The following is a 13,269-nucleotide window of genomic DNA, read 5'->3' as shown; positions in this document are numbered from 1 at the left end:
TTGAGGGATGTATTTTCACGTTAAAAAAAAGATGTTTTATAAACTATATATACATTTCGATTGGTTTTGTAATTTTTTTGTACTTGTCTCTTTTGAAAATAAGGTAAGAGTGATGTAAAACAACTAATAATATTAGCAAAAGCAAATAATTGTTTTGGATGTATAGTTTAACAAGTCAAGTATATATGAAGGATATATAGTTTATAGAATCCGACTTTTATTTTTATTTTTATTGATTATTGACTAAGTTGTGATGTATATTTTTTAAATTGCATAAACTTTAGGATATATGAATCCCATTTTTAGACTGAGAAAATAAATATTTGATCTAAAAAAATTACCCTTAATTAATCTTTGATCATGGTTGAATATTAATTTTCTTAGAAGGGCATGTTTCCTATACGACTTAACGTGAATATATATTTATATATATATATATTTATATATATATATTTATATATATATATATATATATATATTCTTCTATCAATGAACTTTTCATTTCTAAAACCCATATGAATTTCAACCAACACTTCACACAAACTTGTCAGTATTCTACCATCCCCACTAGAATTTTGAAATATACGTAGAAATGTTCAACTGAAACTCTTAGCAATAAAGTCTTCAGCTAGAGATACATAAGAAATTTACCACACCGAGTAATAACTACTAAATGCAACGTGAGGGATGTGGGCTATCGTAGATCCCTCCCGTCCTCGTTCTTTCTTGCACCATTTTTCCAGCAAAGGACATCCTAAGATAAAAAGCTCCAGGAGTGAGGGAGGCAAAGAGTTCGGTGAAAATGACGTGAACTTTTTACAATCAACAATGCTAAGTCTTCGGAGTTAGGGGTGTTCAAAATTCCGGGACTTCCGATTCCGACTGATTTCCGCTCCGATTCCGACTTCGGCGGAGTCGGAATATTCGGTACTCGGGATCGGAATCGGAAGACTACCGATTCCGATTCGGAAGTCAGAATCGGAATCGGTACCCAGTTGGTTCCGAATTCCGAATTTCGACTTCCAACTTTTTAAAAAAAAATATTCCAGCTGCAAAACGACGTCGTTTTGCAGCTGGAATATTTGTGCAAGTAAAACGGAACAGCGTCTTTCCATTTAAATGGGAACGACATCGTTTTGAGAAACCACTTATGACTTACCTCAGTCCGGACACAGCTCACGCCTCACAGCCTCACACTCACAGACTCACTCAGTACTCTCACTCTCAGCCTCTCACGAGTCACTGCGTTGCCACTTGCCGATCTCCATTTTGCTCCACAGACCTCTCACGCCGCACGCCACACGAAGCTGCCGCCCCCCACCGTGACTCCGTCCGCCGTAGACTACCATCGCTGCCCCCCACCGTGACTCCGTCCGCCAAATCCGACCAGTTTTCTCCAAAAGGTAAAAACTGGTGACTTGTGTAAATTGTAATGTGTATTCCGAATTTAAAATTTTAAATGGATTAGATTGGATGTATGGAATTTTTCTGTGAATGGTGAACTGAGTTGTGAAATGATTATATATTGAGGAACCGTTTTTCATTTTTAGTATTTTATTTGTTTGTGATTTTGGCCATTGAAGACAACCTATTTGTGGAAATGTCACAAAGAAATGAAATAGGCTTAATATGAAGAAATTTTACTGTGTGAATTGGGGCTTTGATAATACATTAGCTAAAAAATACTTTTACACAAAGAAACGATTTTTTTGTTTACATATTCGTAGTCTCATTAGGAAATTTGAAGCGTGATAATGAAGGATATAAACATTGTGGCAATTATGTTCTTTTCACGCTTGGTTCGTGGATTTGTCTTTGATGATGATGAATACGATTTATGGCGTTGTAATCATGATAAGTTTCAAAAGCGACCAATCTAACTGGGGAAACACCCAAGGTTTCAAAATCGTCAAAGTAGCAATCAACAGCAAAAACGAATTTAATTCGACGGGCATCTGAGAAAATTGTAATGAGTGATAAATCCAAAATTCTAGCCGTCAATTCTTAAGATGAAGCATTTTTTTCTTTAACAAATTGACTGCCAGCTTAGTGTTTGGAAGAGAATATGTTCTGATTTTTCATATTTGTTGCAATTGCTAGATTCAGTAGAAGACCAGAGTGTAAATAATTGTTTAGCAATGGAAGATAGCATATTCTAAGGATTTAGACAGTTTCAATATTTGGTTAGTTACGTGCCACGTGGTCAGGGGGAAAAAAAAAAAGGAAGAATCCTGTTAGGCACGTATTGTGGATCATAATGAACTTTATTTTTTAATCATTTTTCATCCTCACATCCTCAACTTTGCTTGGGAACTTTAAAGTGATGGCAGAAAAGATGAAAGATAAATTCTTCCATCTCAACTTTGCTTGGGAACTTTAACAGCAAGTACATTACACTTTTTTTTTTCCTTTTATAAGATTGGTCTAACTTAATCTTGAGTTTGCTCATCATACTTATAGTTGGACAGGCACTCGTCTCTCTTGGCTGAAGAGATTGTGCAACTAAGCATTTTGGGATGAAAGTGTCTATGGCATAACTCTAGAACTATTTGTCCTCCAAGTACAGCCATAGTCCTTTTTATATTAAATTTTACTCTCTACGGCAAATGAGATATATATCCCAGTAGAAGGTCTTTGAAATTACATTTTTCTTTCTATTCCTGGATAGTGGATATGCCTTTGGGTTATCAAAATACAAGGATGGTCTGTACCAATGAGCATTGGGCGTAAAGTATATATAAAAATTTAAAAAAAAACTAAGATTAATATGAATGTTGAATATATATATATATATATATATATATATGTATATACACACCAATTTGATGTATCTTCATTCTTCATTCTTCATTCTATGGAGTTTCATTCTTCATTCTTTCTCACAATTCTTCATTCATTTTTGGCTTCTATGTCACTTGACAGCATGGTTTTTTTGGGTATCTGAATGTAAGACGATAAACCATGCTTATTAATTTGGTTTTCTATATATGTGACAGATTTGAAGCTATGGAGGAAGAACCATATGGGACCCCAGGACAGGATCAGGATGCCACAATGCCGTCCCCAGCACCGAGATCGAGACCCTCTTCCAGAACACAAACTTCATGTGCAAGTAGTCGATTCCCAATGCCGGTAAATATAGAAGATGAAGATACATTTAATGAGGAGGCTGAGATGGGTATTGGGGATGAGCCGGATGTACCACCTCCATCCACGAGTGCCAAGCCACCACGTCCACGATCAAATAAAAAAAGATCGTGGACGTGGGAACATTTCACCAAGGTTGACGGTGATCCCTCGGAACCGCACGTGGCGTGCAACCATTGTGGCCAAGAAGTTGGATGTCATTCAAAGAAACAAGGCACTACTGGATTGATATCACATCTAAATGGTTGCCGGAGGTATAAGATAGCGAAGGGATTGGCGGCCAAAGATCAGACAACGCTGAGTTATGAAACTTCTACTGCGACTGATGGTACGCAAGTTAAGAAAATGATCATCCCTCAATACAGTGAGAAGTTGTTGAGAGATGCGCTTGCCGAGATGATCATTGAAGATGAGATGCCTTTTATGACAGTTGAAAGAAGAGGGTTCCGAAAGTTTGTCAAGCTCATTGAGCCACGATTCCCAATGCCGTCACGGTATACAGTGATGCGGGATTGTATGAAAAGACATTTAAAAGAGAAGGCTGAGATGAGGCAAATGTTTGTGAGGACTGGCCAGAGAGTCTCATTTACGACTGACACATGGACGTCTATACAGAATGTTTCATACATGTGTATTACAGCACACTGCATTGACAGTTCATGGATTTTAAAAAAACAGATTATTGGATTCAAAGAAATCAGTGATCATAAGGGTGCATCAATTGGGGCGGCAATGGATGATTGCTTGAAAGATTGGGGAATTCAGAAAGTTTTGTGCATTACAGTTGACAATGCTAGTGCCAATGATACTGCAATTAAATGGTTCAAGCGGAATACGAGAGTGAGAGATGATGTCATCCGGGACCATGAGTTTATCCATGTTCGTTGTTGTGCTCACATAATCAACCTGATTGTGACTGAGGGCTTAAAAGAGGTTGACGATTCCATTACAAAAGTCCGCAACATTGTGCGGTATGTGAGGGCTTCTCCCCAACGGCTGAAAAAATTCAGGACAATAGAAGAACAACTTGGGATAAAACATTCACGGACGCTGTGCTTGGACGTTCCCACTCGATAGAACTCTACATATATGATGTTAGATGTGGCACAGAGGTACCAGAAAGTATTTGAGCGGATGGAGGTAGAAGATGGGGGCCTTAAGTATGCTTTGCTGGAGCCTGCCGGAAAGGGGCTCGGTCCGCCGGACACACATGATTGGACGAGTGTAGGATTTTTTGTCACATTTTTGCAGATTTTTTATGATATTACAATGAAAATATCTGGATCCGCATACACGACTGCAAACTTGTGGTTCAGTCAGATCTCGACAATACACCACCACTTGGAAGATGGTTGTGATGACCCTAGCGGACTTCTATCTGGTATGGCTCAGAGGATACTGTCCAAATATAATAAATATTGGGGGCAAGTTGAGAAGATAAATAGATTACTCTTTGTGGCTGTGATCCTTGACCCCCGATTCAAGTTGGCCGTGATAGAATATTGGGCAAATTCCGTCCTTGGGGCAATGAAGGCTGCATCGTTTGTTACATCGCTTAAAACTGATCTCGATGACTTGTACTTCCATTACAAAAATAGTGGACAGCCTTCATCTTCAGCGGGTACCTCACACGTGACTCCGACACCTCCCTCTGATGACTTTAGCCCAGTAGGTGCATTGTCTCGACGCCGTAGGAATTACGACATCATGAATGAGTATCATCAGCTTGTTGCGTCGAAGAATATTATGGGGTGTACTTCAGAGGTTGAACGGTATTTTATGGAAGAGGTCGAGGCACCTAGTCCTGCATTTGAGATATGCATTTGGTGGAAGGCTAATTCCGTCAAGTATCCAGTCCTTTCCCGTATTGCCCGAGATGTGCTAGCCATTCCTATTACGACGGTTGCATCTGAGTCGGCGTTTAGCACTGGAGGTCGAGTGTTGGATGCTTTCTGGAGTTCTTTGTCACCGTCAACTGTGGAGGCCCTCGTTTGCACACAGAACTGGATCAGTGATACACCCCTTGGACTAGATAGCATTGGCATTGACGATGAGAGCTATAGGCTTGAAGATGGTAACCATATTTTACTTGTTTTTTTATTATTGATTATTTTAATTGTTTTTATGATTATACTAATTTATTTAATTTATATTTTTTTATCATTTCACAGATGTAATTGTGAACCCCAGTATAGTTGCTGATGACTGATGGAGTATGGATAAAGATAATTTGATATCAGAATTAACTTATTCCGTCCTTGGTATTAATGGTAATTAAATTTTACTTTTAATTCCGTTTCAATTTTCTGAATCAATATTTGGTTACATTTATTGATTGAATTTTTTTTTTTTATCTTAATTTCAGGTACTTCAAATGACCAACTACGATGCTGCAAATGATGTTTCTTTTTTGGTTGAATCAAAATGTTTGTTCTTATGGACTGTTTAATCAAACTTTGAACTCGGCTGTTATTTCTATTATTCATTGTTTATGATCTTCTGAATTATGTATAATTAGCTCCTAGCTAGCTATAAAGGAAATATATAGTCAGACTTTTAATGAAAATTATATCAATCTAAATTTTGAATTGTAAGATAATAATATTAATACGCAGATCGGTATGCAAATTCATTTATAAGTAATAAAACTCATGAGCCGAAAATGCGAAGGGAGCTAGCTAGATCATGAGCCGCCTATACATATACACACACACACAGATATCTATATATATATAAGTACTATATCTCTCATAATGCAAGTTTGATTAATTAGTAAATTAATCATAAATTTAAATTAATATTATTTCAAGTTAAAATTTACTTTTTGATTAATCACATTAAACTAATACATAAATTAGTATATAATTAAATTTAAAATAAGATAAAACCTATCATACTAAAGAAGTCGGAAGTCGGAATTCTGACTACCGATCGGAATTCGGAATTCTGCCTCATCGGAAGTCGGAATTCCGATCGGTAGTCGGAATTCCGACTTCCGAACAGAGGCGGACTCCGATTCCAGTCGGAATCGGAATCGGAGCTCGATTTCGATTCCGACTTATAGTCGGAATCGGAGCACACCCCTATTCGGAGTGAGGGAGGTAGGCCCTTCTTTGGAAAGGATGCAAGTTTTTTGCAATTTTCGATACACAGGAGTTGAAGTGATGTGAGGTTTCGAAAGCCCTCGAGAGACAAGTATTCCAGATTTAGAAAGTTAACAATGGCCAACTCGGTTAGAGAAGTAGGCAGATTCATCTCTGGAAAGGACACCGGGTGCGAAGATCCATCGCAAATTCTAAGCCGTTGGAGAGAGGTAATCTTGTGCAACCCCCCCTCAAACAAGGCCTGAGCGATACTGCTATCTTGGATTGAAAGATGTGTTAGGTTGGTGGGAAGACCTTCTTCTGGAAAGGATACAAGTACTCCTGGACATTGCCCCATTCTGAATGATTGAAGAGAGGTGCAGGTGTGTATGCGATTGAGCACGGCCTGCATATTCTTGCAGCTGACAAGATCAAGTTTAGTCAGGTTGGTAGGGAGCAACTCACCGTCCGGGAAGTAATCCAGACTTGGACAACCCTCAATGTGAATCCAGTGGAGACGGCTGAGACTGTGTATACTGGTGGGTAAGGACTTAAGCTTTCCAGAACGAAAAATGGTAATGGATTGAAGCAATGAATTATGATGTAATTCCTTCGCTATTGACTCCAGCTTTGGACATGAAGTAATACATAAATCTTGAAGTGCTGCAGGCAATTCACCGCTTGATATTAGGCATTTGAGGGATGGACATTGGGAAATATTTAACACCTGAAGATCATGAGATGTGCTGTTGTCACCGCTGCTGCCGCAGCTGTTGGTGTCATCTTCGTCTACCAAAATCTGAATATTGTCGCAAGAATTTATATGTAGTTCCTTTAGAGTTGGAGGCAGCTGGCCTTTAGCTACCAACGAAACTAGTTTTGGACAACAATAAACCTGCAGATAACCAATACGTGGGAGATGCGGAAATGATCCCACCGCATTTGACCACAAATGCGTTAGTTCCATGCATCCATTAACCGTTAAGTTTTGTACATTCGCCAGCCCACCCATCTTAATTAGCACTTTCATTCGAGACTCAAATTCTGAAATTGTTGAAAGATTATCAAAATTTATCGAGCTAAAATCAACTTCTCTTCCGCACACCACCCCTTCTGATCCCTCAAATTTTATTTTGCATCGATCTGGAAAGCTCGAAACTGAGACCACTAAATTCCAGCATCTCTCTATCTCAACATTTTCAAGTGAAGGAAGATGGTTTGGTAAATTTCCAAACAGCTTGGGACAATTTTTGATAGAGAGTTCGCGTAATTTTGGGAATGCCTCACAAGGACTCCAGTTCTCCCACTCCACCATATTGTTGAAATTCAGAGTCTCCAAGGATCTAAAAGGTTGTGATGAACCATCCCCACAAATTTCAGGACCAATACTCTTCATGCTAGCCATACCCTCGATCGAAAGGAGTCTGAGTGATGGCAGTTTCCACAATGGCGGTAATGATGTGCACTGTTTACAATTTTCAATAGTCAAAGACACCAGATTAGGAAGCAAAGGACGGTTTAACCAAGTCGGAAATTCTGTACCCCTATAACACCTAATGGTGAGTACTTTCAAAACATTGTGAGGCAATAACATGTTAAGAAACTCATTTTCACTTGTTCTGTCCTTTGAGTCATCAATGTCTTCACTCCATCCGAATGACAACCCATCAAGCTTGGGCTTACCACTTAAATTCATGTCCCTTGCATCCTTTGGCTCAATCACGTTCTCCAATCTTGAAATGCAGAGTGTCCCTTGAAGATGAGACAAAGATCCAATCTCCTTCAACCCCGAGCAACAATCTTTTCCCACAATAAAATTAGACAACGTTCGAAGACAAGTTAATTTACCTATATGCAAAGGCATTGCTTTTAGTGATGCTGCTTTTAAAATATTGAGGTGGCGTAAGTTGACCAGGTTCCCAAATATTGAAGGTAGTTCCTCTAGATATTCACAATCTTCTAACAACAATGTTTGTAAATTGTAAAGAGTCGTCATTGATTCGGGCAAGTTGGTGATGCAAGTGCGAGAAAGGTCAAGATACCGTAGATGTATCAGATCACCAATTGAATCTGATATCTTGGTTATTCGGTAACCATTCAAAGAGAGCACCCTCAAGCATCGTAATGTTGGAACCAATTCAAGAGAAACATAACTGGTCAAATGACAATACCCAGGAGATGGCAACATTAGAGGTAAGAAGGTACGTAAACATATGAGTTCGGAAAAGGCCTCAAATCTTTTAAAGCCATCCAAATGGTCACCAAGGTAAGACAAATGGCGAGCCTTTTTAAAAATACTCCCTTGTTTACTACCCTCAACTCTATCTTCCATTCTAAAGCATGTAATTCCAGCAGCCGATTTAGCCAAATCGTTGATGAGGTCATGCATTACAAATCGAGATTTCTTGTTGTTGGATTGTTGGAAAAATGACCTTGACAACAAATCGCGAAAATAGTCTGCACCCAAATCTTCCATTTCTTTTCCCTTTTGTCGTGATTGAATCAAGCCTTCTGCCATCCATAATAGAACCATCTGCTTCTCCTCAAATTCATAATCTTTAGGGAGTATAGAACAGTACGCAAAGCATCTCTTCAAATGCGAGGGGAGATGATAGTAGCTCAACATAAGAGCTGGAACGATTCCACTTTTCTCCTGTGGAATATCCCATATATCGCTTTTCAATACTTCCTCCCACTCATCACGGTCCTGCATTGAACGTCGTAAGAGGCCTCCAAGGGTTTTCACCGCTAAAGGCAAGCCTTTACATTTTCGAACGATTTCCAAACCAATGTCTTTGAGGTGTGCATGCGAAGAAAAGTCTTCCGCCCCCAAGGCATGCTGGGTAAATATGGACATAGAAGCGTCATTTGACAACAAATCCAGCTAGTAAGCTTGAGTGGTACCTGTCATATTTGAAACTCCTCGATTGCGAGTTGTGATAATAACTACACTTCCTGGAGCGCCTGCGTGGAAAGGAGCAAGTAGGATTCTCCAATCCTGATAATTCTCATTCCAAAGATCATCCAGACTGACTAGAAATTTCTCCCCTTTTAGGGCCTCGCTTAATTTGATTTGCAACAAATTTAGAACATTATCATCATTGCTTTCGCGGCCAAGAGATTTTAAAATTTCTTTCGTGGCCCTAATAGCATCGAAATCTTCAGACACGCATGTCCAAGCTCCAAGATGAAACAAACTTTTGACTTCTTCATCATTGTATACATACTGGACGAGGGTTGTCTTTCCAATACCCCCCATACCAACTATAGGAATCACAGAGACTTTATTGCTTAATCCTTGACTCAGCAATAAATCAAGTAAAGCCTTTTTATCTTCGTCCCTGCCGTAAACAACTTCGTTCGGTAAAGAAGTTGGGGCCAGTACTGTCCCTCTTATTCCATGTGGCCTCCTGTCAACATTTTGTCTCAAATTGAGTTTCTCTTTTCGTGCCGCTAGATGTTCAAACCGATTACTGATGTCCTTGATATTTGACTCCAGCCTAGTTCTTAACATGATAGCACTAGGAATAGGAGTCAAACCACTACAACAAGCAGGGATGAGATTCCGTACCTTACTAGTACTCGCCAGATTTTTACCCTTCAATTTGCGTCGCAAAGCTTCTGTGGCACCAGCATCAGAGCAAAATGTCCAAACCAATTAAACTCAATCTTGAAAGTACATATTGTAAAAGCAGATATATGCCTGTAATAAACAAGAATTTTCTTGTGGTGGCAAACAAAAAGAAATAGGCAAGTCATACCAAATGAAGTTTAGAACCAAATTAGGGGTGTAACCGGTCCAGTCTAGTTTTGGACAAAATTTAAGATCGAACCAGTATATACCAGTTTTGTATTTTTCAAAACCAATTATGCACCGGTTACCCTCCTAAACCGGTACTCTGGTTTTACCGGTTTCCGGTCCAGTTCGGTCCGATTTTCCGGTTTTAATGTACTATATTATATAATATATAATATAGTATATTATAGTATATAATCCTTTAGTGATAATATATTGTAGTATATTATAATTGTATTCTAAACTATAGTGATATATTATAATATATAATATAGTGATATATTACAGTATATTATAATATATATCGATATTGTATTAGTATAACTATTAATATGCACTATATAATATTAGTATAACTATTAATATAATAAATAAAATGATATAAGATTTTAAAATTTAATATTATATTAATTAGTAATTTATCATATAATATAAAACTATTTTATATATAATTATATATTATATATAAAAATTATATACAATAGAAAAAATTAAACCGGTTTGGTTTTAGAAAAGAAAAATCGGAACGGGACCGATTTTGACCGGTTTAAAGAAAAATAACACTGGTACCGGACCAAACCAAACTCGGGACTGGACCAATCCCACCAGTTTGGTCCGGTCCGGTCCGGTTTACTGGTTCACCCTTTATTTTTTACACCTCTTGGCAAAATATCGACACGGGTTTTCAACATGCATATCTCTGGGCCTTTTCTCAAAAAAAAAAAACATGCATATCTCTGGGCCAACCTGCATTAAACTTAAAACTGAGCTTACTCCAAATACCTCATGTGCAACCCTGCAATCAAGTTTGAGGCTTAATCCCAGTCTAAAAGATCGAAATAAATTAAAAATTTAAGAGAGTAGCACATTTAAAAAGCCAACGTAAGTAAACAAAAAAATAAGAAAGATCAGTGCAGAACAAGGATATCTCACCTACTGCATGCACCTACAATATTTTGACTTGCCTCTTGCCCGGCCTGGACCAATAATGACAGGCCAGTATTTCAGGCCCAACCCACCTTCCTAAGAGCATCATTGATTATGCAAATGCAAATTCATAATTTATATAATATCACATGATTTTACATTTGACTATTCTACTCAAAACCTAATCTTACATTGAATTATCCATCTATTAGTTAAAATAATAATTTAATAATAATAATTTTTTCTAATTTAATTTTTTTCATATTTTACAATTCTACCACTTATATGTTAATTAATAATCAAATTATAATTAACATATAATTGGTAGAGACAAACTATAATTAAGTACCAGAACCATATGAGCTTCCGAAATTTTTTTTTTTAAGTATGGGTGAACAAAATTAATTAATTGCAGATTTTTTTTATAAGTAATTAATTAATAGCAGATTAATTTGTAAAACAAATTCATGCAAGAAGTGTGACGAGAGGAACAGCAACACTTCAAGTGCAAAATGACAAAAAGAGACAGGAGGAGCATATAAAAGTCATTTTTTATAGTTTTGGTCTAGCTAGTAAACATCAAATATGACTCAAGTTAGTTTACTGTAGTTAAAAGTCCTTTTTTTTTTTTTTTTAATATTTGCATAGTTCAATGCAGTACATTTTTATGCCCTATTAGCCAAACTCATCCTGCATTTGCATCGTACACTCTTATAAAGGATTTTATTCATTTTCAAATTTAGCCAATATCAACACTTTTTTATATTTGTCTATTCCATCTAAATTTAATCCCCACATTGGATTAGCCATTCATTCTCTATATAATAAAATATTATTAAATTAATAATTTTTTATTTAATTTATTTTATCACATTTTGTAATTCTACCAATTAAATGTTAATAATAATTATATTCTAATTAAATTAATATTAAAAAAAATTATTATTAAATGTTAATAATAATTATTATATTATATTAAATTAATATTATTATATTATAATTAAATTAATATTATTATATTATAATTAAATTAATATTAAAAAAAGTATTATTAAATGTTAATAATAATTAGATTATATTAAATTAATATTACAAAAAATTATTATTAAATGTTAATAGTAATTATATTCTAATTAAATTAACATTAAAAAAGTATTATTAAATGTTAATAATAATTATATTCTAATTAAATTTATATTAAAAAAATTATTATTAAATCTTAATAATAATAATTATATTATATTAAATTAATATTAGAAAAAATTATTATTAAATGTTAATAGTAATTATATTCTAATTAAATTGATATTAAAAAAAGTATTGTTAAATGTTAATAATAATTATATTCTAAATGTTAAATATTAATTATATCCTAATTAATTTAATTTCTTTGTTTGAAATGAAAAATTAATATTTTAATATTTAATAAATAAATAGTAATCTTTCATTTTTAACCGATTACTATAATAAAAGTTTAAATTATTTTAAATTTATCTAAGCGAAGATTCTTGAGAAGCCCATAAGGATGCTCATGAGGATTGTAACCAAGACTGCCCAGCAGCCCACATGTAGAAGAATAGGAAAATTTATTTTAGAGTACTGCTACAGGTACCCGGCGTTGGGTACCTGTTGCGGAATCGCTGACGTGGCATGCCACGTCAGCTGATATATTAAAATAAAAAAAAATAAAAAAAACAGAAGTCGATTAACCAGAAGCGGAAACCCATTTCAAACAGCGTTTGAACGAAACCCATTTCAGCATTTCAGCGGCAAGAGGTGAAACCCATTTCTACACCCAACTCGGTAGAAAACGATTCCGAACAAACCACGTTCTCCTGCCCAACAACCACACTCCGGTCGGCGTTGAATCCAGTTCTCCTGCCCAGCAACCACACTCCGGTCGGCGTCGAATCCGAAGCCACTACATTGTGCAGGTAGTGTTTATTAGGTAGTGTTTATTCTTCCTCTTCTTATTTCTTTCTTCAAATCCCAGATGAAATGTGTGTATAAACGCTTTTGAATGTTGGGTCTTCCATCAGATTTGTTCCTCCTCCTCTCAAGATCGGCATTTCCTTTCCCCATCCGTATAAACGCTTTTGAATGTATAAACGTACTCAAGCTTTTGTCTTTGTGTGTATAAGCTGCTGCGTGAAAACATGAAGGTCTATTATCTTCTTATTTTAGATTCCCTTTTTTTTTCCTGTTGGTCTTTTGGTTTATTGATGATAGTGTTTGTTGAAGAAAATCCCTGATTGTGCTTGTTGAGGCATCCCTGGAGTAGGAATCATGGTTCCAGTTCCAGAAGAAACAACTGAT

The 13,269-nt window shown here is 36.3% G+C and overlaps 1 protein-coding gene across 1 annotated transcript; it reads right to left on the bottom strand.

Annotated features, from left to right (window-relative positions):
• Positions 1 to 533: 533 nt before the first annotated feature.
• Positions 534 to 9,087, bottom strand: LOC122290860 (putative disease resistance RPP13-like protein 1). The gene is made up of 2 exons (XM_043098529.1): positions 6,242 to 9,087; positions 534 to 846 (listed from the first exon to the last, which is right to left on the bottom strand). The coding sequence occupies exons 1-2, from the start codon at positions 9,085 to 9,087 to the stop codon at positions 648 to 650; spliced, it is 3,045 nt and encodes a 1,014-aa protein (XP_042954463.1). The 3' UTR covers positions 534 to 647.
• Between the last annotated feature and the right edge of the window lie 4,182 nt (positions 9,088 to 13,269).

The sequence above is a fragment of the Carya illinoinensis genome, chromosome 13 (genome assembly GCF_018687715.1).
Source record: "Carya illinoinensis cultivar Pawnee chromosome 13, C.illinoinensisPawnee_v1, whole genome shotgun sequence".
Taxonomy (NCBI): Eukaryota; Viridiplantae; Streptophyta; class Magnoliopsida; order Fagales; family Juglandaceae; genus Carya; species Carya illinoinensis.
Note: the sequence above shows the minus strand (reverse complement) of the source record. Positions and strands in the feature narration are given on the sequence as shown.